Below are 27625 nucleotides of genomic sequence, written 5' to 3' on the forward strand. Positions count from 1 at the left end.
CGTCACTGTACACGTGTGCCCCTTTACCCCTTTTGCCCTCCCCTCTTCACATTTCTTTACTCTGTATTCATTGCTTATTAAGTAATTAGATACTTTATTGAGTATTCACTTTGTATGGCCCTCTCTTGGACTCAAGTTCCACAATAAAGAGCTGGCAAATATTCCTTTTTTCCAGGAAGGAGACACATTTAGTTGGTAATCTTCTCTAACTTGCCAAACTTAGAATTTTAGTGTTTTGTTTTAATCGATTCTATTTTACATTGACCATTTCCTGACAAGAGAGACATCTTATCTCATTGTCATGTTTAGATTAGGTATTTCTAAGAATTACTGATTTCATCCACAGTGTATGTATTTAATCAACCTTGTAGATTGTTTTCTCATTATTCGGGCTTTGCCCCTTTGTTAAGTTTTTGTGCCCCTCTACGGCTCTATTCTATTTGGGGCCTTAATTATTTTTTTAATTAAGAAAATGTTGTCTGTTAATAGTTAAAGAAAAAAAGAAAAATTTCTAATAATATATAAGTTTAGAAGATAACTAGTGTACTTTCTGTTTTGGCAATATGGTGGTCTAGAAACTGTCAAAACTCTCTTTGCACAAGTTCCTTCAAAATGCTGATTAAGAGATAAAATTTTTTTTCCCCTTGTTTTTCAAAATGTGTAGCAAGAAAGTAAGAGGAAATCCTCAGAGGCCAAAACAACCAAAAAGCAGGGATTCTGGAAGGTAAGGGGACCTTGGAAGCCAGCGGACGCCTTCTGGTTCTGAGGACACAGTTTTAACTGCACAGGTAGGAGGGACAGGAGGTGAGCCTTAGGCCTGCCCACGTTGGAAGTTGGATGGCAGACCCATATGGAAAGCCAAGACCCCTCAAAGGAGCCCTGTTTAATAAAAGGGTGAATAAGAAAAAATGTTACTGCTCAAAGCAAGAAAATAAGGAAACTCTTAATCTTGTTGGAAGGAAAGAAAACTAACCCAAACTGAGGATTTATTTAAAGTTGTCCTGGCATGAGAGGGACCACAAACTGCTGGCAGAAAAATATAGATCCTCCTGGAATGAGAAGTTATGTTTTGAATGAATCAATGACCAGTCAATATGAAGAAGGCCCACGACGGCTTCCGGATCAAGATGTTGGACCCAAAACATACCAATCTTGCCTCTCTCTCAAGGTCTCATTTAAATATTCCAAAAGATTTTTAAAGCAAAGAAGCCATCATCTTAAATATATCTGTTGATATTACAATGTGCTAGGAATTCAGAGGTGAATATGGAACAGTCTCCTGTTTTATGGAGCTTGCATTCTATTTGGGGAGACAAATCTGTGGTGTTTCCTGAACTTAGTGGAGGGAGGCGTTAGTTTATTGCAGTCAGGCAGGAGAGGAGATTAAGAAAGCAGTGATGGGTGGGTGATAGTTTAGCTGTGTATGGTTTTATTTAGTTGGCTGTTTTTTTTCATTTTTCCAGATTCTTGCTCTCTTTAAAAATTATTTTATTGAGGTCACATTGGTTTATAACATTGTCTAAATTTCAGGCGTACAGCATTGTATTTTGGCTTATGTATAGACTGCATCATGTTCACCACAAGCTGGCTTTTAATTTCAGGCTCCATGAGTCGTCATTGTAGGGAATAGATTTTATGGAGGATAGACTTAAAGAAGCTCAGGACTCTTCAGAATGGAAAGATGAATGCCAAGAAAGTGCAGTCATCAAAGTACACATAAACTTGCTTGCTCACTAGGCCCAAAGATGGTAAAAGTAGGCCGTACTTCTTGAGGCCAGAGGAGTTGGTTTTTAAGGTCTTCCACGAATGAATCCAAGGGAACCGGGATATCAGGAGTCAAGCTTTGACTGTGCTCTGACTACCACTTTTGGATGGTATGCTCACTAAGGTGTATTGACTGTTTATAAAGTTTCATCTCTTTTAAAGCTTGTCAAAGTGTTGAGCACACAGTGGGTACAGCTGGTAGTCTAGGAGCCTTCTAGGTACCTGCTAAGAGCGTGGAGCACAACTGCCCCTGCATCATCCATCTCTCCATCCATCTTCTTCCTTGGTGCCGGGAACACAGCAGACTGATTCCTTACTGGCTTGTCTGTCTCCTCCATGACCTTGTAAACCATTGCAGGACCAGGTCTTACTTAACTTTGGTTTTTTTTTCATCCTTCCTTTTGAATGCTTAAAACTGAAAATGAATACAATTACTTTAGCAGATGCTTTTAAAAGAGAGGTCCTTGGTACAGACCTTGCGATGCCTGCTTTGGGATGTAGGGAAGAAAGTTACATTCTTTCCAAACTTTTTGGACACACATATATGGAAATTTTGGGTAATTTTGAATACATATTTTCTCTCTGTATAATTATGGCTAGAAATAAATGTAGAGAGGAACAGAATGTGTTTTCCATACTTGACAATGTATGGTCTCCACAGTTTTCTGTCCTGCTTTTTTCAGTCATCACTGGAGTGCTATTGCCAGGTTGTCCCAAAGTGTCCACCACTGCCCTGTTGTTCAGATCACTGCTGGCTGTGATGTTTGAGAGGGCTGATGGCTGTTGAGGCATTTTTTGGAGCCTCTCTGGCTGGCTGATTTGGGGTTAGCACCCCCGTGACTGCAAAGGAATTAACTAACTAATATTTCCATTTCTTGAACACTTACTGGGAGTTTTAGGCCTATTTAGGCCTAACTGTACATATTATTTCATTTAGTCATCCCAAAAATCATAATTAGATTTTATTATCCCCATCAATAAGGAAAGTACTAAAGCTAGTAATGTGCAGATTTGGGACTGGAACTCAGGTCTTTCTGATTCCTGTCAGTGTTCGCTTGCTATACCATCCTGCCAGATAGCCAGGAGACTCATCCTGTGTCTTGAGTTTCTTGGTAATATTACCACTTTCTTTCTTTCTAGTAGAATAAAACATATCTAAACTTACTTTCAAGTTAAAAGTGGAATGGCGAATTAACATTTGACTTCCCCAGAGAGTCCATCCTGTGAGTAAAGCTACTCGTCTCGAGTAGTCTTGCAGCCACTTCCGTTGGAACTTCGTGTAAATGTCTGGGCCCTGGGCTCAGCCTTCGTGACCGTGCAGCAGACTGAAAAATTAGAACAAAGATATGCTGATTGATACTCCATAAAGGAGCAGCATGTTGGAAATGAGTTTGGGGATTTGATTTCATTTCCAAATTTCACGAGAATCTTGGCCTAGAATTTTGCCTGGGACTACTTGGTGGTCCCCAGATTCCTGCGCTGTGGGTCTCCATGCTCACCTAACAGGGCTTCGTCCTGAGGCTCACAGGGCCTGCAGCTGATGAGGAGCTTTTTAGTCGAGTGTCTGCCTGGGGCTCTGAAGCCATTGTGCCCAAGCTTTCCATGAAGAGTCTTTTTTAGGGCTTGAAGTGATTGTAATTCCAGTTGTTATACAGTGTTTATGATTTGGTTTCTCATTACATTCAAATGCTATAAGAAGGATGCAGGAGTGCGTAACTGATTGATTACAACCTTTCATCTTCCGTAGGGTCTGTGAAGGAGTCAGTGGGAACTGAGGGACTGGAGGCCAGGGCTGGTGCTCTTGGATGGCTGTCACCTTTATTTAGATGATAGCCTCCTCGAGGGCACTGGCTGAGATCACTGTTTGTTTTCTCTTCCCCGACATCGTCTATCATATTTAGCCCCCAGGGGTGCAGTTGAACCTCTGGGAGTGTCCAGGTTTGTGATGGAGGCATCAAGCACTCCTGCCTCTCCTGTGTAGATCTCCTTGGTCTTCTGCCCGTGGCTGGATCTCACTGTACTGGAATCTCTCTCTGCACCTGTGCTGTACGCTCCTGGAAAGCAGAGGCTGTGTCCTTCTCAAATTTGAATATCCACAGATCCTAGACCTAAATAGAAGTCTTCTAGAAGAAAACATAGGAGAATATGTTTGCAACCTCAGGGTAGGCAAAGATTTCTTAGGCAAGGATGTAGAAAGCATTAACCATAAAAGAAAAAATTGATAAATTGAGCTATTTCACAATTTTTGCTTATCAAAAGACTCCCTTAGGAAAATAAATGAGCAGCAGACTGGGGGAAAATATTTGCAAAGCATATATGACTAAAGATTTACATTCAGAATATATAAAGAACTCCTACAACTCAATAATAAGACAAATGAAGTAATTTAAAAAACGATCAGAAAATTTGAACAAACTCTTTACAAAGGAAGATATACAAGTGGCCAATAATCGTGTGAAAAAGTGTTCCACATCATTAGTTATTAGGGAAAAGCAAATTAAAGCTACCAGAATGGCTAACATGAAAAAGCCTGATAACATCAAATGTTGGTGAGCATGTGGAGCAACAGTAATTCCCATACATTATTGGTGTACAGTGTGTAAAATGATGCTGTCACTTTATGAAAGGTCTGCAGTCCTGTGGGCGGGGTGGGGGGAGGGTGGAGATTAAACATGAACACGAATAATATAGGAGAAGAGAGAAATGACATGATGGCCTCGAGTGGTTATGAGAATTCAGGGAAGGAAGTGGCAGCTTACACTGAAAGGCATCAAGACAAGCTTGGAGAGGTGGTCTTGGAACAGATCTTTGCAGGGGGAGTCAGCCCTGGAACTGTGGGATGGAGAGAGGAGCCCTCAGGAGAGAGACGATGACAAGCAGGGAGCTGAAGTGGGAAGACGCAGGGAGCCTGCCTGCTTGTTTTTTGTTTTGCCTACAATATCCTTGCATGGTTGATTCCTTTCTGTTCCCTATCTAAAGGAGAGTCTGCCCTCTTAGTACATTTCATCGCACTTAGAGTAATGACTTTATTTCTTTGTTCACTTACTTATTGTCATCGTCCCCCATGGTTCTAAGCAGGGCTTAGAGGTCAGGAACTTGTCTATCACTAGCATGGAAGCCTCCTGAGGGCAGAGGTCTTGGCCTGTTTTGTTCTCTGCTGTATCTCCAGCCACAATAGTGGTGGGCACAGAGAAGGCATTCAATAACCATGTGTTGACAGAAGAGAAAACCAGTGAATTAGAGTGGTTCCATTTGGCCAGGTCGTAGGTAGGCAGTGGGACCTAGAGTTACAAGGGCATATTGGGGTGAACTCAAGAGGTCCTGGTGTGCAGAAGGCATGTGGGCTCCATGTTATAGTGCTGGAGGGCTTCTGAGTGTTCTGAGATGGGAGTGGTGGGCTCTGAACTGTGCTTCAAGAGTACTGGTCTGGCAGCTGCATGTGGATGGATTAAGGAAGGCAGAGAAAGGTGGTAGGAAACCACTTAGTCTTCTTGGTGAGAGCTAATGAGGGCCCAAGTGAGGGCGTGGCAGGGGGGCACCGAGGAGAGGGATGGGTGGGAGGGACTGAAGAGCACCGATTGGCAGGGCTTCCAAACTATGCCCCTGTACTCACAGAACTATCTGGGAAGCAGATTTGTTGTCAGGGCTGGGAGAGGGAGAGAGCTGCCCCCTCGAGCAGTGTGGCCTTGAGCAGCAGGTGGGCTCTGCCATCCTTCCTCTCTGGAGGTGACTGTGGGTGCCGAGCAGTAAGCAGAGCCCCAACCCAGACCCTGTGTGGTTTTGCACAGGCTCTCAGTACCTCTCTGAGCTGCCAGTTTCCTTATCTGTGAGCTGGGGTAATATTGGCTTGTGGGATTGTTGTAATGTTATATCTGGTACATTCAGTTTACTGGCTCATAGTAGGTGCTTAAGAAACAGAAGTTATTACTACATCATAGGGTTGTTGGAGGAATTCAGTTAGGTCACGGATGAAAGAAAACTTTTTCTAAGCCATGAAGTCTTAAGTCTAAGTTGGTGCTGTTATTATTAACAATTCATATCTAGTTACATGGTTCTACATATTTTGTTTTGAGAAGTTTTGCATTTGATGAAAGTCGCTGCCAGAATCCTAGTGTCTGGATGAACTATTGTTCCTTTTCTTTTCTTTGACAAAGGGACTTAGAGTAGCTGTTTTATGTGATATGTAGCAAGTACCTTTGTTCTGGAGAATATGGGCCTTATTAGTAAAAGGACAGGATGAACTTGAAGAGATGGGCTCATAAAAGGTTCCGGAACGTCCACATAAAGCCGTCTCAGTGCTTTCCCTGATCCTGCCCTATCACAGTGCAGTAACCCGCCTTTGCCTTCCTTGGTGTTTCATCATGTCTTTGTTTTATGAAAAAGATTTTTTTTATATGTTTCCTTTTTCATTTGTAAGTTTCTTTCAAAAGCTTTTTACTTTCTTTCTGTGCTTCAGCTTTCTGAAGAAGAAAAAATTCAGCGATACAGCATCCTCTCTGAGCTCTATGAGTTGATCGGCTTCCGTCGCAAGGCGGCGTTCTTCAAGCGCGTGGCTGCTATGCAGTGTGTGGCCCCGAGCATCTCGGAGCCTGGGTGGAGGGCCTGCTACAAACTCCTCCTGGAGACGCTTCCAGGCTACAGTCTGTCCCTGGATCCAAAAGACTTCAACAAAGGTACCGAAAGTCCTGTTGCCGGAACTAAAGTGTCGCTTTAATTCAGCTACCCATGTGTTGTTTGAGCACCTGCTCTACGTGCTAGATACCGTGACTGGTGCTGGGGTTCAAAGATGGCTGAAGCCCTGCACCCTTGGCTACTCATGATAATAAAATTATAGGAAGAAGTAGTGGTGCTTTGCTTGGGGGCTGGCATTCTTAAATCTTTATCAGTGCAAGTCAGAAATCTTCCCTGAGGGCCAGCCCCATGGCTTAGCGGTTAAGTGCGTGTGCTCCGCTGCTGGCGGCCCGTGTTCGGATCCCGGGCGCGAACTGACGCACCGCTTCTCCGGCCATGCTGAGGCCGCGTCCCACATGCAGCAACTAGAAGGATGTGCAGCTATGACATACAACTATCTACTGGGGCTTTGGGGGGAAGAAAATAAATAAATAAAATCTTAAAAAAAAAAAAAGAAATCTTCCCTGAGTTCGTTGACATGGTGTATCATCCACAAAACACCTTAAATACCTAATGAATTTTACTTACCTTATGAAATTTAGCCAAGTTAGCAAAAATCAATCAACCCAGAATAAACATACTTGGGTATACGTGTATACATATAGTATGCATTTGGTGATAAATCCTTACTCTGCAATATTAACGCAGGGTAGTACATATTAAAAGTAAAACTATAAATCTAATAACAAGTATACACAAGTGTAATGCCCAGTATCAGGCAAAGTCTGATTAGCAGGAGAAAAAAATGATTTTTGGTTACGATTTTAGGTAGGAAATACATAGCACTTTTATCTAGTTTGTATCTAGAGTTAGTGCAGGCATAGGCTTCTAGACAGGAAAAGAGCTGAGGTGTCATCTAGGTTTTTGTTCCACCAGGGCGAGAATGGACTCTGCAGCCTGGTTTTCATATGGTCACGTATGTCAACTTAAAGACCTGTACTGACCTGAGGGGCTCGTGGTCTCAATGGTGAATCCAGTTACGCTTTTGTGTAATTCTAATTATTAGATCTCTCCCGTAAATTGAATAAAAAATCACCTTCCTCCTTACTTTCACCTACTGTAATATCTCACTTTCCTTTTTTGTACATTCATTCAGCAGTGATTTGTTGCACTCTTGCCTGATGTCATGGTGTGTTTGGTGAGTGAAGCAAAGGTAAAAAAGACAGTTCCTGGGGCCGGCCCCATGGCTTAGAGGTTGGGTGCGCGCACTCCGCTACTGGCGGCCCAGGTTCGGATCCCGGATGCGCACCGGCGCACTGCTTGTCTGGCCATGCTGAGGCGGCATCCCACATACAGCAACTAGAAGGATGTGCGGCTATGACATACAACTATCTACTGGGGCTTTGGGGAGAAAAAGGGAAAAAAAAGGAGGAGGATTAGCAATAGATGTTAGCTCAGGGCCAGTCTTCCTCAGCAAAAAGAGGAGGATTGGCATGGATGTTAGCTCAGGGCTGATCTTCCTCACAAAAAAAAAAAAAAAGAAGACAGTTCCTGCCCTCTAAAATAAAAAAATAAATAGGCACTTTCTCGCATATGACGACCCTCCAGGTGTTTGCAGAGAGCTCTCAGGTCCTTCTAGAACCTTCCTCTGATCTCTCTCCAGTTGCTGTGATAGTTCTTCATAAGTTACTCTCTCCAGACTTCCCAACATTCTGACCATCTTCCCAAAGCAACATTTAATGTGATAGAATCCATCTCTGTTAAAGCACATTCTCAGGTTGAGTTCTTTTTTTTTTTTTTTTTTTTTTTTAAAGATTTTATTTATTCATTTTTTCCCCCCAAAGCCCCAGTAGATAGTTGTATGTCATAGGTTCACATCCTTCTAGTTGCTGTACGTGGGACTCGGCCTCGCGTTGGACGGAGAAGTGGTGCCTCGGGGCGTGCCCGGGATCCGAACCCGGGCCGCCAGCATCAGAGCGCACGCACTTAACCGCTAAGCCACGGAGCCGGCCCTCAGGTTGAGTTCTGATTAGCTTGGAGCAGAGGTTGGCAAACTTTTTCTGTCAAGGGCCAGACAGTAAATATTTGAGGCTTTGTGAGCCGTGTGGTCTCTGTTGCAACTATTCAGCTCTGCTGTTGTGGTGTGAGCGGCCACAGACAGTATGTACGCCAATAGAACTTTACGTACTGAAGTAGGTGGCGGACCAGATTTGGCATGTGAATTGTAGTTTGCCATACCCCTGGCTGAGAGCATAGTGACGTCTAAAATTTTTTTTGGCCAAAATTACTTAAAAACGTTTTTCCAAAATGTTTTCCAAAATCATTTAGAAGCAGGGACCTGGGGTTTGGAGGAGCAAAGGGAGACTGAGTGAGCAGCATGGCAGACGGAGAGTCTTTGCAGGTAGCCTGAGGGAAGTGGAGGGAAGCTGGAATGGGACATACTCAGTCCTTCATTTAGCCTCCTACTCCTGTAGGGGGAAGAGACCTAAAGCTGGTGAGAGAGGCTGACTCTGTGTCCGGCAAGAGCACTTCCGCTCTGGCCTGCTGTGCCCTGGCCTGTATGGTAGGAAGAGCTGAGGCTTGGCGTGTAAGCACGTGTGCTCAGGAGGGTTGGTAGGAATGAAGCAGCCCTGGAGTTTTGTCGTTAGGGCCTAAGATGTCCTGCCTCTCTGCAGCCACAGGGGGAAGATTTGGCAGGCTCTGCTAACTGGGCACCCTGTATTATTATTAAATGTATACATTTCTATTTACGTAGCCGAGTGTGTTCCCTTTTTAAATCGGGCTCACATAATTTTTTTTCACATGACCTTGCCAGGTCTCCTCCATCCTGTACCCTTGCTGTTGATTTTTTTAAATGAAACATGGGACTTGACGCTTGTCTATGTTGGGTGTCATGAGTGATTGTGGCTCATATTGTTGGTGGAGTAATTTTGAATCTGAATTCTGTCCCTGGCTCTTGTCTCAGGCATTGGCGATAGTATCAACTGAAGAGGTCAAGGGTAGCCTCTCTAGAAGGTCTTGCTATTCAGCACACATTTCTTGGTTTTTGCTTTGTGCTGGACACCATGCCGTGTGCTGAGGATAAAGCACATCTGAATTCATTCAGTGGTCATTCTCTTCCAGCTCCTACTTCACCATCTTACCAAATAGAAATCATGACCGATTTTTCCCAGCTGTCGTGTCATTTGCTCTTCCTTTCTTGAATTTCTTTTTCCTCTGTGTTTCCCTAAGAGATGGGATGGAATCTGAGGTTTGCTGAGTGCCTGTTTCATGATTGGCACTTTTAGATGGACGGTGAATAGTATAGAAATTAATACTGATGGTCTTGTGATTTCAGTACTGGTGTCTCCTTTACAGACAAGGAACTTCAGGGCGGTGGCAGAAAGGTGCTTCCCCAGAGATTGTCCTCACTTCCACATGGCACCTTTGGGGGCCTTTAACTGGTTTCTCAGGGCTGCTTCTACTCTCTCTGGGCGGCTTTGCCCCACTGTGGGCACAGGAGTGTCCTTAATGCCCTGAAGCACCAAGACCGTGTGGTGTTCTTGGATCCTGAGAAGAACAGGAACTTGCAATCCAGAAATGAAAACCTTCCAGTGGGTCCTGTCGCTGCGCATGGAGTCCCTGGGCCAGCCCTCTGCATGAGCTCTCCCCAGTCCTGCTCTCTGCCCTGGGCTCTGAGCTTATCACCTCGTGGTGCTGAGCCGGCTTCCTTCCCACACTGGTCCAGGTTCAGCTCTTCTTCAGTAGCAGGCTGAGGGAGATGTGGAGTGAGGCCTGGGCATATGTGCTAGGAAAAGTCTCATGTGCTTCTGAGAGAATGATCCAGCTCTCACCCTCTCTTGGGTGGGGAAGTTGGGGTCCAGAAGGGGAAGGTGGGCTCTGCTTAGTGTTGTTTCTGTTGAGAGCACTCATTGGTAGTGCAGTCAGGCGGGGGATCCTGAGAATAAGGCTTCTGGTCCAGGCTGACCAGGCAGGCAGAGGACAGTTCAGGAAGGAGGGGAAGGGTGTGATGTGTGATTAGGGAGTTGCTAGATTTTGAGAGCCAAGGTCAGACTCAGGCAGGATGAGGGGTCTGGGTTCCAGATAGGATTTGCCACTGCCCTTGTGGCTGTATATTTCACAGGAAGCTCGCCTGGGCCAGAGCTATAAATGAGGAAAGTGGTGAAGAGACCACACGGGTTTTCAGGAGAGCTTGGCTCTGGGATTGGCACTGACTGGCCTGCGTTTACTTTATTCACATCCACACAGTGCCAGCCCTCTGGGGACTGGCTTCTGGGGTGAGGCCGTTTCTGAATTCCTGGCCTCTTTGTAGCCACTCCGGTGGTCTGGTTGTAAACACCTCTCTGCTTCTCGGAAGAGCGAAGCGGAGAGATGAGAACAAAGCGTGTAAATGGAACAGCGCTCTCACGAGTGTGTCACAGCGCCATGGTTTGCTCTTAAAGATGAGGAGCAGGGAACTGAAAGGTGACGGGAGCATGTTGGCCTCCCTCGCATGCTCTTCTGACACAGCGGGTGGCTTCCCATCCTGTTGCTACTCAGTGCATTAGTAGGTGGAACATGAACCACAGAGAAGGAGCACCTAGAGGTGTGTGGTCGTCACCCATCTGTGTGGACTGGGTGCCCCCAGACGTCCAAGCGTGCCTGCAGTCAGCGTACAAGTGCGCAGCACAGAGCGCGGCCCGCTTCTGTGTCCACGTCACCCATACCTTGGAAGGGTGCTGCTCTTTTTTAAATGTAAGAATTAATTTTACCTTGTTCCTCCTACCACCACCCTTTCCCCTGTGTGATTTTATTTTTTTAAAAAATAAACTTTTTTTAGAGCAGTTTTAGGTTCATAGCAAGATTGAGCATAAAGTACAGAAATTTCCCATATTCCCCTTGCCCCAGCACAGCCTCCCTCATTATCAACATCCCCACCGGGGGGTGCATTTGTTACACTTGATGAACCTAGATTGAACATCATAATCACCCAGAGCCCATAGTTTACGTTCAGTTCACTCTTGGTGGTGGTGTACATTCTGTGTGTTTGGACAAATGTATAATGGTTTGTATCCATCATTATAGTGTCATACAGAGTATTTTCACTGCCCTAAAAATCCTCTGTGCTCCACCTATTCATCCCTCCCCCACCCCCACAACCCCTGACACTTGTACTGTCTCTTTGGTTCTGCCTTTTCCAGAATGTCGTACAGTTGAAATAATACAGTATGTCACCTTTTCAGATTGGCTTCTTGCACTTAGTAATGTGCGTTTAAGGGTCCTCAGTGTGTTTTCATGGCTTGATAGCTCATTTGTTTTTAGTGCTGAATGATATTCCATTCTGGATGGACCACAGTTTATTTATCCATTCATCTACTGACGGACATCTTGGTTGTTTCCAAGTTTTGGCGATTATGAATAAAGCTGCCATAAATATCCATGAGCAGGTTTTTGAGTGAACATAAGTTTTCAGCTCCCCTGAGTAAATACCAAGGAGCACGATTGCTGGATTATATGGTAAGAGTATGTTTAGTTTTGTAAGAGACCACCAAACCGTCTTCCAAAGGGTCTGAACCATTCTGCGTTCCCACCAGCAGTGAATGAGAGTTCCTGTTGCTTGATATCCTTGCCAGCATTTGGGATTGTCAGTGTTTTGGACTTTGGCCATTCTAATAAGTGTGTAGTGGTATCTCACTGTTGTTTTAATTTGCATTTCCCTAATGACATATCATGTTGAGCATCTTTACATATGCTTATTTGTCATCTGTGTGTCTTCTTTGCTGAGGTGTCTGTTCAGATCTTTTCCCCATTTTTTAATTGGGTTGTTCATTTTCTTATTTTAGATTTTTAAGAATTTTTTTGTATATTTTGGATAACAGTCCTTTATCAGATGTGTCTTTTGCAAATATTTTCTCCCAGTCTATGGCTTGTCTCATTCTCTTGATGTTGTCTTTCGCAGAGCAGAAGTTTTTAATTTTAATGAAGTCCACTTTATCAATTCTTTCTTTCATGGATTGTGCCTTTGGTGTTCTTCTAGGAGTTCTGTAGTTTGCATTTTACATTTATGTCTGTGATCTATTTTGAGTTAATTTTTGTGAAAGGTGTAAGGTCTGTGTCTAGATTCATTTTTTGCATGTGACTGTCCAGTTGTTCCAGCACCATTTGTTGAAAAGACTGTCTTTGCTCCATTGTGTTGCCTTGGCTCCTTTGTCAAAGATCAGTTGACTCTGTTTAGGTGGGTCTGTTTCTGGGCTCTCTATTCTGTTCCACTGATCTAGTGATCTGTTCTTTTGCCCATACCACACTGACTTAATTTTTGTAGTTTTATAATAAAAGTCTTGAAGTCAAGGATATTTTTATTTATTAAAAAAATTGTCCTTATTGGACATTAGAAAAAATTGATTGTTGTCAAAATGTGATTGTTCACATTTTCTTCAATATTTCCCAGTATTTTAAGAACAAACATAGAGCAGGTGCTATGCTAGGCAGGGTCCCTGCCTGAGGTCGTGGCCTGCGCACAGGTGCTGACCATGGGGAGAGGTGAGGGCTGAAACCCAGAGCCTGCTGCGCCTGCCCAGCTGTCTGCGCTGGCTCAGGGCGGGGGGAGTCTGGATGCAGGGGCACCTTTGTTTCACATGCAGGTACTTCTCTCAGCACGTCTTGCTAAGCCTGTGCCTGTGGGGCTGTGCTTGCCCAGAGGGCCGTCTTTTCCCAATCCGCACCAAGGCTACTTGTGGCCTCATGGTGGATGATTTCACATGTGTCACGTCATTTCTCACAGCTTGCTGAGTGGGTGCTGTGACCCCCTTGTGACACTTGAGGGAACGGAGCCTTGGTGAGATAAATGTTATTCCTAAGGTCGTACAGCTCCTGAGACAGGGGACACCATTACTGACTAGCCATGTGACCTGGGTCAATCACTCAGTGTGCTGTGTCTCTGTTTCCTCATCTGTACAATGGGGATGCTGGTTTTATCTGTTTCATGGGGATGTTGTTATGAGGATTGAATGAGTCAGTCCCTGTGAGGTGCTGGGACAGTGCTCAGCAAACACTGTCAGGTGAGGTCTGCTTCCAGAGCTGCCTCGGGGGCCAGTGCGAAAGGGGTGGAACAGAGTGACTAACTGCCAAGTGCTACCAGGCCCGTGCCCCCCTGAGAAGAAGTGTGTGTTGCCCGGTAGCTCCCTTTCCTGGCCCCTGGTAGTAGTGATTGGAGTGAAGGGCAAAATCACTCGACAAGCCCCAGAAACTTGTGGGATTTACATTTGAAAGGCTAAGAGTTATTGGTGGAAGAGAGATGAGAAGAGACCTCCAAGCTTGAGAAGGGGAGAGTTGTGTGTACAAGCTCATTTAGGCTGTGTTCTGGGGAAATTTCATTGTGGGGGGGGGGGTTGGTGTTAGGGAAGAGGGAAGAGAGTTTTTAGAGCAGTGACACCATTGCTGTATAGAGAGACAAGAAAGGGCATTTAAAAAGTTTCCAGTGCGCTGTGAATGCCCAATTTAGCATGCTTCTGGGAGCCTTCAGGAAAGATTGAAATTGCTTTCCAGTTACTTTTTTTGTATTCTTTGAATATAACTCCAGGCTGGCTCCAGAGTAAAAGCAGTCCACCTGGGCTGACTCCAAGTGATTTGGGACTTTTTACTCAGCCTTCTGTTTTGGGAGGGGACATTCGCCATCATTTTGTGAAAGAAGTTGGGGAAGGAAGGTAAGGGAGTGAGATCAGATAACGTAAAAATGATAAATGTCAGCTGGCTATATTTTTAATAAGAAATAAAAATCACTTTAAACCCATCTCCACTATTGCTCTGGACCACTTTAAACATTCCTCAGAGAACTAAATGGAAATCTTCTAAACCCTGTACCTGTGAATAAAAGGTGAATTGTCTGTATTCTCAAGACCTGAAATGTATTTCTACCTATTTCTTGAAATGAACATTTTCAATAGCTCGTTACAGAAAGTTGAGGTAGGAACGCAGATGTGTGCTATATTTGCCAGCTTACGGGCTGCTTATTATCATTTAATCTTATTTGTGTTGTTATATATGAAGATTTTTGATCACATCTTTTGCTCAGCCTTTTTCTGAGTGAGGCATTAAATTTTCCCCAGGAACTCTTATGAAAGAGACAGGCAAGGCAAATGGATTTGCTCAAAGGCAATAGTTGATGTAATAAACTCTCAGATTGCTGAACTTTTCAAATACAAGAGTGTTGAAAATTTTATCACTGGGTCATGTGCTGCAAATCTGTCTTAAGAATAAACAAATTCAGATTTTATAGGAGGAGCGATTTGAATCACGTACAAATTATGACTTTTACACTATTTAGTGATAAGAAAATTTATACTCAGTCTTAATTATAATTGCCTGTGGTAGGAAGTGGATCGTTATCTATTTAAACAAAAAAATCAGCAAAGAGATATTTGCCCAATTCTTAAGTGAGAAAACCTTCTTGATATGGTAGCGTTGAGATTAGTTAATTTGGGTCATTCTGAATTCATGGCTAGGTTAGTTACGGCATTGATTTCAGCTGCTGCTTCTTCTTTTTTTTTTTTTTTTTGTGAGGAAGATCAGCCCTGAGCTAACATCCATGCCAATCCTCCTCTTTTTGCTGAGGAAGACTGGCCATGAGCTAACATCCATGCCTATCTTCCTCCACTTTATGTGGGATGCTGCCATAGCATGGCCTGACAAGCAGTGCGTCGGTGTGTACCCGGGATCTGAACCGAGGCCTCTAGCAGCGGAGCGCACGCACCTAACCGCTACACCCCTGATATCAGCTTCTTAATCCTTTTGTAAATTTCATATTTCATTTTGGTGTTTGGTCTTAGCTTCTTTTGACAATGTGAAAATAGTGAAGAGACTTGTCTTTTTCTCCTTCCCTGTTGTATGGAAAGGGCCGCCATTTTACATTCCAAAAGATTTCTGTAAGATAGACTACTAGGATATAAAGTGGTGGCTGTGTGTATAGGTGTGGGCAGCTCCAAGAATTTCAATTAAAAAATTATTATGAAATAATTTAAATATATACATATTAGAGAGAATACTACAGTGAGCCCATCACCCAGATTAAATAGTTATCAAGGTTTTGCCACATTTGCTTTGTTTATACCATTCCTTTTCTTTTATTTGTTCTTTGTTGAGGTATTTTACAGCCAGTCCCAGAAGTCATGTAATTTTACCCTACATGCTCAAGTTTGCATGTCTGAAAAATAGGGGCACCTTCTGCCATCAGGCTTTCAACTTGACCCACGTGCTGGTTAAGTACCAACTGTGTGTCAGGCATCCTGCTAGCCGTTAAGGAGACCTGGGTGAATAAGACACAATCCTTGCTCCCAAGGAGATTAAGGATGGATGGAAGAAACAAGTGCACGAGCTTACAGGTGCCTCACTGTACCCGCCAGGTGACGCCTCGGGGTCAAAATTTGTGCATAATATGGTGGAAATACACAAAAGGGACTGGTCAGCTGTGTAGGGCAGGACAGTGGGAGAGGAGGTCAGTAAGGGCTATGAGAGGAGGAAGCCTTTGATTGGAGTCTTACATGTCTTTCCTCAGCTTTTCTACCAAGCCACTAGGGCCCCTGAACACACAATACCAGGTGGTAACTTCTTTGTTTTGGATTCCTGTTACCACTTCTCCTTCACGAAGGATTTTAAGGTGGAAAATATTTAAAAGTAGTAATTGTTGTTAAAAGGGAAATGGAATAAATAACTCTAAAATTCTGTGATCCTAAAGGGTTACATTTCAATGGCTGTGCAACCGATTTCCCCCGCCTTTAATTTCAAGTACACTAAGTTATTTTGGAGGGAACCACCACGAAAGTCCATCGATAACCTTTTTTTCTAATTTAGCTATCTGCTTTTCTGCACTTTTCTTATACATTAGAGAAATATTGTGCTTTTTAATTGAGTGTCCTTGGTTATTGATAATGAAGGCCCGTCAAATATCAGTATTTTCTTTAAAAAAGAATGTCTATAACTCAAAGATATGCCATTGAAAACATAATCTTTTGTTGTAACCTTATTATAATTATTTCAAAGTGGGTTATTTTTTAAATTGTGTCTTTGCAGAAGAGAGAAAGAATAATATGAAACGTTTTTTGTGTGTGTGAGGAAAATTAGCCCTGAGCTTCTGTGCCCATCTTCCTCTACTTTATATGGGACGCCGCCAAAGCATGGCTTGACAAGCGATGCATCAGTGCGTGCCCTGGATCTGAACCTGTGAACCCTTGGGCCGCTGAAGTGGAACGCACACAATTAACTGCTATGCCGCCGGGCTGGCCCCTGAAACATTTTTTTAATGTATGAAAAACATCACTTTAGAGTTCTTTTCTGGGATAAGACAGCACAAGGGAGATGTTTTTGTTGCCCTTTGAGTTTGCTGGTTGAGGCATTTGTCTTGAAATCACTGAGTTTTACACATTACATTAAACATGTTTCCAAAAGAGGCTCACACTTTTTGCTCTATTGCCAGCACCACTCCTGGAGCCCGTTATGATGTTTGTGACTTTCCTCGCAGGCACGCACCGAGGCTGGGCCGCCGTCCAGATGCGTTTGCTTCATGAGTTGGTCTATGCCTCCCGGAGGATGGGGAATCCTGCTCTTTCTGTCAGGCACTTGTCATTCTTGTTACAGACCATGCTGGATTTTTTGTCAGATCAAGGTGAGTGAATTCAAACTATACTTTTTTTCAAGGGAGTATGAATGAGAGCACTCTTGATGCTGGCCCACATAAACACCGGGCTGAGGTTTAGGTGGGTGGATGATGCTTCCCAGTTCTCTGCTGGTGAGAAGACACACGCTCCACTGTGTCCTCGGCTCCTCGTCCTTCCTTCCTCACTTCCCTGGGTGCCCGGTGCCACTGCCCACCGTGTCCTTCAAGCCCTGTTCTCCCTGGGCCCTCTCTCACTACAGTCTACTGCTTTTCTCTCTACCTCTCAGCCTTCTGCATGGGCTCCCTTGCCTTTTCCTGTATTTATGTATAAAATATAAATGTCAAAGTGTAACATTTATATAGAGAAGTGCACAATTCATAAGAATACAGCTCAGTGAATTTTCAGAGTGACCACTCCTGTACCTGGCACCCAGGTCAGAAACATGAGCAGAACCCCAAAGCCCTCATTGTGCCACATTCCAATCACTGCTCCCCTCAAGGGCAAGTGTGTCTTGACTTCCCAGACCAGGGATGCGCTTCACTGTGTTTGCAATGGCATCATGCGGTGTCTTTGCCCGCATGTCAAGGCTGCTTCCTTCTGCTTCTCTCCTCCGTCTTCTCTTCTCACACTGTTCCTGGGTGTCATCTGCTTTCTGGGTTTCAGTCATATTCTGTTTACTGTCAACCCAGATTCCACTCTGAGCCCAAGATATGTCTGTTGTGCTGCTTGTAGGACGTCTCCCTTTGGATGTCCCGTAGGCACTTGAAATCAGCACATCAAAAATAGAACTCATGGGGCCGGCCCGGGGGCGCAGTGTTTAAGTTCGCGTGCTCTGCTTCGGCAGCCCAGGGTTCGCAGGTTCAGATCTCGGGCACAGACCTATGCACCGCCTATCAAGCCGTGCTGTGGCGGCATCCCACATATAAAGTAGAGGAAGATGGGCACGGATGTTAGCCCAGGGCCAATCTTTCTCAGCAAAAAGAGGAGGATTGTCAGCGGGTGTTAGCTCAGGGCTAATCTTCCTCACCAAAAAAACAAAAAAACAAAAAACTCAGTTGCTTCCTGTCATGCCTCCCTTTCTGCCTGTGTCGCTCACGCTGGTTCAGTGTGTTACAGGTTGGGTTCTCTGGGAAGCACTCTCCAATATGGAGATGAATGTGCGGGAAGTTTATTAGGAAGTGCTCCTGGGATCAACACCCATTGAAGGGAGGAGAAGGAGGCAAGATTGGGCAGAGGGAGAAGTCAGGCCTCAGCACAGTATCAGCAGAGGCCTCAGCTGGCCCACTGAGCTCTGAGCTGGGACGGCCTCGCAGAGTTGTCCGGCACTGTTCCGAGAGCAGGGCTTTCCTACTCCCTCGTTGACCAGTAATACAGGTTACCTTGGTCAGTAGTTTTCTTCTATTGAGGGCACTTTCTGGAGGGGACTCCCAGCAGTGGCGGATAAGGTCTCAGCTGACCCCACAGGACCTCTGAAGCTGGGATGGCCCTTCAGAGAGATGTCTTCCTGTTCGGTGAGGGGCTAGGTCTTTACTCGCCCACACCCAGGCGCTGGATGCACCCCGCTCCCAGGAAGGGGCATGCTCTTGGACGAGACGGCTGTCTCCAGCTGAGCAGTTTCTGGAGAGGGCAGTACTCGGTCACCTGGAGAATCCATCGTTCCGTCCTGAGTGGCACGTCATCGTCTACTGCAGTGCTACCCCTCATTCCAGGTGTCCCAGTGGAGGCTTCGGCTCCACCTCTGCACTCCTTCACCCCCACATCCCAGTATTTACCACGTTTGTGCTCCTCTGTCTTTGCGTTTTAAAATCAATGAATTTCTCTCTCTCTGTCTCCCCATGCTTTTCCCCGACTATTGTGATTGTAGCGGTCTTCTTGACTCTGGGATGGTAGAGTCGCACGTCTCCCCTAGAGTGGTGTGAGGCTTAACTGCATTAATTCCTATAAGGCATTCATAACGGAACTTATACTAAGATCTCAATTATCGTCGGCTTCAAAACAAAAATATTGAAGTTGGTGTGTGACTGCCTTTGCAAAACAAGGGAGAATATTCATGTCTGTGCGTCAGTCTGACTTGGGCATCCCAATATGCTTTTCTAAAATGCGAGAGGAAAGAGTTTCAGTCATAGCTGTTGCATAAAAAATACAGCATTGTTTTTTAAGTGGATAAAGAGTTGAGAATCAGGCTAAAGTCCCAAGGCACATCACAGAATCTGACTGGATTCTTCTTGTGTAGTCTCATCCTCTTCTTTGTCACTTGTGTCCTTAAACTTCATTCAAGCCAGGCTATGTGAACTCCATTCCTTGAATGTCACGTGTGTCCTTCTCATGCCATTCTCTTCACTCCTAAAGCCTCTCTTCCTGGTAGCACCTGTCGAAACCCCAGCATTCTTTAGAGGAAGCGTCGAGTCTCCTGTAGTGACTTCCATGGCGTCTCTGTAGTAGTGACCTCTCCTCCCTTGAACTCCTGTGGCTCTTTGTTACCAGTGTCCTTGAAGTGCTTCCCGCTTACTGTGGTTATCTGTGTCCTTCTCAGTGTGGAGTAGCTATTGCTTTCTATTTAGGACTTCTGGTGACCCAGGCAAATTAACACCTGGACACTGGTCCCCAGTGGATGGTGGCACAGCTTCTCCGCTGTGTGTGTTTGGTTTCGGGTGCCTTTAGCGTTGCATTTGAATTGCATTTGTCTTCATGCTATCTGTGGAGTCTGGCACTTGAGCAGCAAGACCAGCATCGAAGCTGGCCATGTGCATGATTTGTACTTTGGATTTCTTTGAAGTGAGGGAGGACCTGACTAAGGCAGAGTTCCCAGAACAGCTGTCTCTGGTGTTGGGGAGGCTGGGGTTCAGTGGGGACATGGGCATGGGTCTGTTTGTGGCTCACTATATTGAGTTTTTGCTTTTGACTGGCAACTAGCTCTCCTTAAGACCCCTGAGGGTGCTGCCCACCCTGCCGCCAGTCCTGTGTGTTTCTTGAACCTCCCCGTGACCCAGCAACTCTGAAGACACAGTGCCTGGTGCAGCATCCAGTCCGAGTGGACTCTGCTCACTGGGCCTTAGAGTTCTGAGTGCCATCCTGACCCGTGGGCTTGTCCATGTCCCCTTTTGTCACGATTCTGTTCCCTCTTGGTACCACTTTCCCACAGACCTCACATTTATTTTTATTTTATTTTATTATTTTTTAAAGATTTTATTTATTTATTTTTCCCCCAAAGCCCCAGTAGATAGTTGTCAGTCATAGCTGCACATCCTTCTAGTTGCTGTATGTGGGACGCGGCCTCAGCATGGCCGGAGGAGCGGTGCGTCGGTGCGCACTCGGGATCCGAACCCGGGCCAACGGCAGCAGAGCGCGTGCACTTAACCGCTAAGCCACGGGGCTGGCCCATAGACCTCACATTTAAATGTGAAGAGTCTCCCACGACTGTAAGTTGTGATGACACGGCCCCACATCCTGTCCCTGAGCTGCTTACGCCTCCACCTCCCTCAGCTGCCTCACCTCAGACGTTTTCTCTTAAATACACATCCTCCTTCCCACGGCAGGACCTTGGCTGTCTCCTCCTTCCCATCCCCTGCTCTCTGGTACCAGATGACTCCCCACGTCTGGACTTCCTCGGGAAGACTTGTACAAGCCCCTGGTGAGACCAGGTGCCCCTGCTGTTTGCTGTCTTCTCTCATGCACTTCTCACAATTCTAATGAGAGAGTCAGTGCGTATTTAGTTGGTCAATGCCTGTCTTCCCTCAGAAGCTCTATGAGAGGAGGAACTTGCTGGTTATTTGAGGTCATATTAATTAGTGATCTAAAGATGCTAAGTTTAACAGGAAAGGAACTGGGACATTGGACACTGTTGAACAAATCGCTGTCTCCCCAAAGGCCTGTGTATGATGGTATTTGGTTAATTGGAGTCTTCTGAGAAAAGGACAGAAATCAGGAGGTGTAAAGGATTCTTTCCACTAACCACAACCTCTAATTACCGTAACCTCAGATCAATAATTAAATTCTTCCTGGGCCTCCATTTTCTCATGTGTACAACTAGAATGTTGCACATTGTGTGGTAGTTTGTTATTGTTTTAATGACAGACATTTTAATTTATTGGATGACCTTTCTTCTGGAGAGCTCATGGTGCCATTCATAGAGCTGATAATTGACATGTCCTAATATTGCTGCATTGAAATTAAATATGGAATAGAAGAGCAGCCAAGAAAGAAAAAAAGTGATACTGGGCTTGAGGCAGGGGTCTTTCTAGCCTTCTTGTCGTATGTAGACCTCTCTGGTTGTTTGCAGGTGAAGACGGCATCATCTGGGGATTTCTTGCCTTTCCCTTGCCCATGTATACCCTCTAATATGTGCAAATATGAGTGAATTCACCAGATAAGTTATGGGGGCAATTGTTTACATGAAAAGGCTCTCAGTTCTCCAGGACTTGGTCATTTTTTGCTCGATGGAAGTACTAACTTGAGGATTTATGGACTTTTCTTTGGAGGCATGACTATGTTACTTTTTATGGTCATTGATATGGGGTCATTTCTGTTGGGGCTTCCTGACTGGGCATACAGGTGCAAGCTTCCATGGCAGTATGGCAGTAGATATGTACCGCACAAGAGTCTCTGAAAAGGAGAGGGATCCCTGACTTGGTGAAAGGTTCAGAGTGGCACGTGTTAACGTTCCCTCTGGCCCTGTCTTTTCCCACTCTCGTATTAACCCTGTGTTCTGGCTGTCTAAATTCTGACAGCCCCAAATATAGCGGCATTTCTATTTTGCTGCCTTTGCACCTGCCGTCTGTGGCCACTCCCATTTCTGTCACTTTATCCAGGAATTGGTCCCCTTGCTGACTGTAGCACTGCCCTGTGGGAGCCCACCGCATGTGCGCCTGCTGCTGTCACAGCTCCCACCACTCTGGGCTGCACGACTGGAGTTGCTGGTCTGCTTCCCCTCCCACCTGGCCCGTAAGCTCCTCCAGGACTGGAAGTGTCACTGTATCTGGAACAGCACCTAGCACCTAGTAGGCCCTCAGATGCTGCTGAATGAATGAAGCTTCTGTCTCTTTAAGTACGTGCTTTGCTATGCTGCCCAGTTGATGTTTCTTCTGGTTGGCTAGTTTAAAAATCCATCTGTGGCTGTTCATCATCTGTAGCAGGGTTTAGCAAACCACTGCCTGTGAGCCAGATCCAGCCTGCTGCCTGATTGTGATCCTTGCATTGGCTGTTCCAGAATGAGTTTGTAGTTGCTGACACCCATTTCTGTGGAAACTAAAAGACTTGCTGCTTTGATATCAAATTACTTAAAGTGAGAGCAAGGGGAAAAATTAGCTAGCTAAACTGTCTTAGGGATTCAGATCCAATGTCTCAGGCGAGAGGATAAGGATTACCCACACACTGGATGTGCTACTGTGAGTGAAGTGCAGGAAAAAATTACGTACTTTCAATAGCTCACATTAATGCTACAATGAAAAGACTGAGGAATGATGAAAGGGGATGCTACTGAGACCGTACGAGGGCCAGTGAATGAACTTGCATTAGGAGGGACCTAATTTCAAAGCATTTCTGCCATCAGAGTTGCTTTACCATGTTGTGATGGCATAGAGTGCGGTGTTCTTGCTCTAGAGTTTAGGTGATTCTTAGTAAAATTTAAACTTCGTGTGGTTGTTGGGCTTGTCTCTGTTGAGATCTGAAGGATTTTTGTGTGTTTGTTTTACTGTGGCTCAGCATTTTGCTGGAGAACTCTGGGTAGACGGAGTTTCCTTGAAACCCGTCTAAGCTCCAGTTTCTCATCTACCTGGCGGGGCTGTCGTGGGATTAGACATAGCGTACCTGAAGCTCATGACAGTGTGTCTGGTGCAAAGAAACACTTAATAAACGTCCTAAGACAGTGTTTTACTCCTGGGGGACCAGGACTCCAGCTCCTTGGTCAGAGGTTGGGGGTTCTTTTGCCCAAGGTACCTTAAGAGGGCCCAGAGAGAGAAATGGAATCTCTTGTCAAGAAAACAGCAGAATGACCCCAGAGGGACCCTGGAGAGCTAGAAGATCCGGATACTGTTCTTTTCCAAGATGTGCAGATGTTATAATTTGCGTTATATTTGTTAATTGTCTGACTGGAGCGGGGAGGGGCATGGTGGGAGGTGGACGAGAAGCAGGGGTGCTGGGGGAAGGGAGGGCAGTGCTGCTGAGGCGCATCTTGTGGGCGATGAACAGCGGGCAGCGTAACTGGTGCTTGGGTAAGTGTGGTCTCCACCCTGTTTGGTATTCCGCATCCCCCACACTTAAGTTGTTGGGAGTGTGGCTGTTGCCGCCTTGTCATTGAACGAGTAGATTTCGATTAGGCAGTCAGCTCATGGCTCAGCTGGAGCAGCACAGAATCCAGGTCTTATAGTCTAGAACATGAGTTTGATTGACTGTTAGAACTTGAGGTCAGAAAATATTTCACTTTGCCGGCCTCTACCCCAGAAGCAGTGCATGGAAGTCTGAGTGGAAAGCTGATGGAGACATGCACATCAGGATTTGCATCCTCTCAGCCTCAGTTTCTTCATCATAAACTGGGGGTTATAACACGTATCTTGCTAGGTGAATGTGAGAATAAATGAAATGATGACTTACCTGAGGTTTATACCCCTAGTTTCCTGGCTGCTTCTCTGAGCCCTAGCTTTGGGTGTCCAACAGCCCTTGGATGTTTGAGCATCTCAGACTTCCAAAACTGCTGTCCCCACGTAGCACTTGTCATGCGTTTGCCTGCAAGAAACCGAATATCTTACTAAAGTATATTTTTTTTAAAAGAAAATTTATTGAGAAATAACTCGCATACCATACAATTCACCCATTTAAAGTCTATTAGTATATTCACAGGGTTGTAAACCATCCCCACAATATAATGTTGGAATATTTTCGTCCACCCTGATAGAAACCTCAAACCCAGTCCATCTCTATTCCCTCCTCCCTCGCCCCCTCCCCCAGCCCTAAGCAAGCGTGAAGCTCCTTCCTGTCTCTGTGGATTTGCCTATTCTGGACGTTTCATATAAATGGAATCATACAGTACGTGGTCTTTTGTGTCAGCTTCTTTCACTTAGTATATTTTCCCACTCCCCTGCCTTTAAATGCCATTTATGTGCTGGTGGCCCTCAAATTAACATCTCCAGCCCTGATCCCTTCCCCAAACTTCTGATTCCACTTAGCTGTCTAACTAGGACTTAACTTTTCCCAATAGAAGTATTGTTTCATCTTCCCCCAAAGCTGTTTCTCATCTTTCTTCACCTAACACCCTGGGAGTTGTCTTTGATTCTTCTTTTCTGACATCCTCCTTCAAACCATCGGTAGGTCTCGGTAGCTGTACCTGGAACAGATCTCTCTCCCTCATGAGTGTCTCAATCCCAGCACTGCGTCTCGTTCCTGGACCGCACTGTACCCCTCGTGGATCTCCCTGCTTCCCCCCTTGTCTCCCTCTGCAGCCCCTTCTTCACCAAGCAGCCTGGGTGACCTTTTAAAAACACGCATCAGATTATCTCACCCTCCTGCTTACAGCTTACGTGACCTGTCATTGTGCTTGAATACAACTTAAATTCCTCACCGTGGTTTACAGCAGAGGTCGGCTAACTATAGCGGCTGGTCAAAGCCAGCTCACTGCCTTTCTTTGGTATGGCCTTCAAGCTAAGAATGTTTTTTACAGGTGGACATTTGCAATCAATTTGATGATAGGGAACTTAACTTTAAACCCCAATGAAGTGAAATGTCATCACCCTCTGAAAAAAATCCTGTTCTTCTCGTTTGTAAACCTGTATTACAAGAATTGTACTCAATTATTATATTTGGAATTTTGTCAATAAAAAAGTGTGTTTTCTCACTTATTATATGTAAGTACCTACCTAATATCCTTGATTTGCCTCTTGGCTCGTGAAGCCTAAAATATTTACTCCCTAGTCTTTTACAGATGGTTTTGCTGACCCGTGGATTCCAGGGTGCAGTGTCCTTCTCTGGGACGACTCTCCCCTTGTCCACTGTGTCCAGGACGTGGCTGTTCACAGGTCCCTCTTTCCTTTCAGTTTTGTCGGGTCCTTTCCCTCTGCTTGGTCTGCTCTGTCCCCAGATCCTTACGTGGTGGCTCCTTTGTGTCACTCAGTTCTCACCTCAAATGGTGAGAGGCCCTTCCTGACCCTCTAACCTTACGTATCACCCCCCCATGACCCTCTTCACAGTGTTTCATGCCACCCTGTGCCCGTGGTAAGTCCTGGGGGAGTGGAAGCATGGCTGAATGACTTGGGGTTAGGTCTCAGTTCAGATCCTTCTTGACTCAAGAGCTGGTAACTTGAAGCAGGTTGCTGAAGCCTCGATTTCTTTGTCTGTTTTACTTTATGGGAGTAAAAATACGTTTCCTACTTAACTATAAGAGTCAAAGTTCTAGAAGAAAACATAGGCAGTACGCTCTTCGACATCGGTCTTAGCAACATCTTTTCTAACACCACATCTGACCGGGCAAGAGAAACAATAGAAAAAATAAACAAATGGGACTACATCAAACTAAAAAGCTTCTGCACAGCAAAGGAAACCATCAACAAAACGAAAAGACAACCTAACAATTGGGAGAAGATATTTTCAAACCATACGTCTGATAAGGGCTTAATCTCCAAAATATATAAAGAACTCATGCATCTCAACAACAAAAAAACTACCAACCCAATTAAAAAATGGGCAAAAGACCTGAACAGACATTTCTCCAAAGAAGATATACGGATGGCCAACAGACACATGAAAAGATGTTCAAAATCACTAACTATCAGGGAAATGCAAATCAAAACTACAATGAGATATCACCTCACACCTGTCAGAATGGCTATAATTAACAAGACAGGAAACAACATGTGTTGGAGAGGATGTGGAGAGAAGGGAACTCTCATACACTGCTGGTGGGAGTGCAAACTGGTGCAGCCACTATGGAAAACAGTATGGAGATTCCTCAAAAAATCAAGGATAGAACTACCATATGATCCAGCTATTCCACTGTTGGGTATTTATCCAAAGAACTTGAAAACACCAATTTGCAAAGGTACATGCACCCCTGTGTTCATTGCAGCCTTATTCACGATAGCCAAGACTTGGAAGCAACCTAAGTGCCCATCAAGGGACGAATGGATAAAGAAGCTGTGGTATATATACACAATGGAATACTACTCAGCCATAAGAAACGACGAAATCCAGCCATTTGTGACAACATGGATGGACATTGAGGGTATAATGCAAAGTGAAATAAGTCAGAGGGAGAAGGCCAAATACCGTATGATTCCCTTCATTAAGTAGTAGATAATAACAACAATAAACAAACACATAGGGACAGAGATTGGATTGGTGGTTACCAGAGGGGAAGGGGAGAGGGTGGAGGGTGAAAGGGATAATTCGTTACATGTGTGTGGTGATGGGTTGTAATTAGTATTTTGGTGGTGAACATGATGTAGTCCATGCAGAAATAGAAGTACAATGATGTACACCTGAAATTTTTGCAATGTTATAAACCAATGTTACTGCAATAAAAAAAAAAAATACCCATAAAAAAAAAAAAAAAAGAGTCATTGTGAAGAGCAAATGAGATGGGAGACGTGAAGGGGCTTTGTAAATGGCAGAAGCTAAATGCTCACTGCTGTGGTAAGTGCTCCTTTGTTTCTCTTCCTCTTTTCTTCTCCATTCCTTCATGTGCTCTCATGCCGTTTGTCAGTCTTGTATATGAGATTCTGAGTTGTCACAGACCTGGGTTTGAATACCATCATCTTTACTACTTCTGCGACTTTGGACAGATAATTTAACTTCTTTCAGCCCTGGTTTCCTTATCTGTACATTGAGAATAATAGCCATCTCATGGGGCCGTTAGTCTTGAGTTAAATGTTTACCGAAGTGCCTAGTATAGTGCCTGACATGTGTAGTGGGCATTCCGGGTTAAGAACATTTTAGGTGATTATCCGTAGAGAAGGGGCAGGAGAGAATGGTTAAGGCTAGGGAAGAGTCAGTGTAAACAAATGGATGTAGGAGCATCATGGGGGAATTGATAGTTCTTTTCAGAGGTGGAAAAATGGTTTGCGTAAGGTTCTGTGAAGAAGGTGATCTTGACAATGAAGAGCAAATCGGTGTTTGCCAGACCAGACTGAGCAGAAGGAATAGTTTCAGGTAGAAGGACTTTCTCTAATTCTGGTGGAATTAAGAGGATTTGGTTTATTTGGGGAATGTTAAATACAGTAGTTTGGTCGGAGTCTGTTGTCTGGGATTTTGGGAAGGAAAGTGGATGGTCAACAGTTGCGCCATGTGACCCAGCAATTCCACTCCTGGGTATACGCTCAAGAGGTTTGAAAACATATGTCTGCACAAAAACTGGCACACGAATGTTCACAGCAGCGTTACGCATAATGGCCAAAAAGAGGAGACAACATAAATGTCCATTGACGGATGAATGGATAAAGACCATGTGGTACATCCTACCTGGATGACTCTTTCTCTTCCTCATCCCTTCTCCGTTTCCATCTTCCTTCCTGCATTCCTGCCTTCCTTCGCTTGGCTAACATTTATTCATCCTTCACACCTCAGTGTAGACGCCACTTTTATTTTTTTCTATGAAGCCTTTTTTGGTCCCTCAAGACCAGCTCGTCTTCCTTTGAAAT

General features: G+C 44.8%; 1 protein-coding gene across 5 annotated transcripts in view; it reads left to right on the forward strand.

The window, feature by feature from the left end:
• TRAPPC9 (trafficking protein particle complex subunit 9) overlaps nucleotides 1-27625 on the forward strand; it is a 645618-nt gene that overhangs the window by 60662 nt on the left and 557331 nt on the right. For 3 of the 5 annotated variants that reach the window (XM_087447411.1, XM_087447413.1, XM_087447412.1), the window contains 3 exons: nucleotides 665-724; nucleotides 6221-6437; nucleotides 16868-17011. In XM_087447411.1, coding sequence (XP_087303537.1) covers nucleotides 665-724; nucleotides 6221-6437; nucleotides 16868-17011 — 421 coding nt within the window. The remainder of the gene's footprint in view (nucleotides 1-664; nucleotides 725-6220; nucleotides 6438-16867; nucleotides 17012-27625) is intronic. The other 2 variants (XM_014788024.2, XM_087447414.1) reach the window with 1 other exon arrangement.

Source organism: Ceratotherium simum, chromosome 23 (assembly GCF_057802395.1).
Source record: "Ceratotherium simum simum isolate JZ-2026a chromosome 23, ASM5780239v1, whole genome shotgun sequence".
Classification (NCBI taxonomy): Eukaryota; Metazoa; Chordata; class Mammalia; order Perissodactyla; family Rhinocerotidae; genus Ceratotherium; species Ceratotherium simum.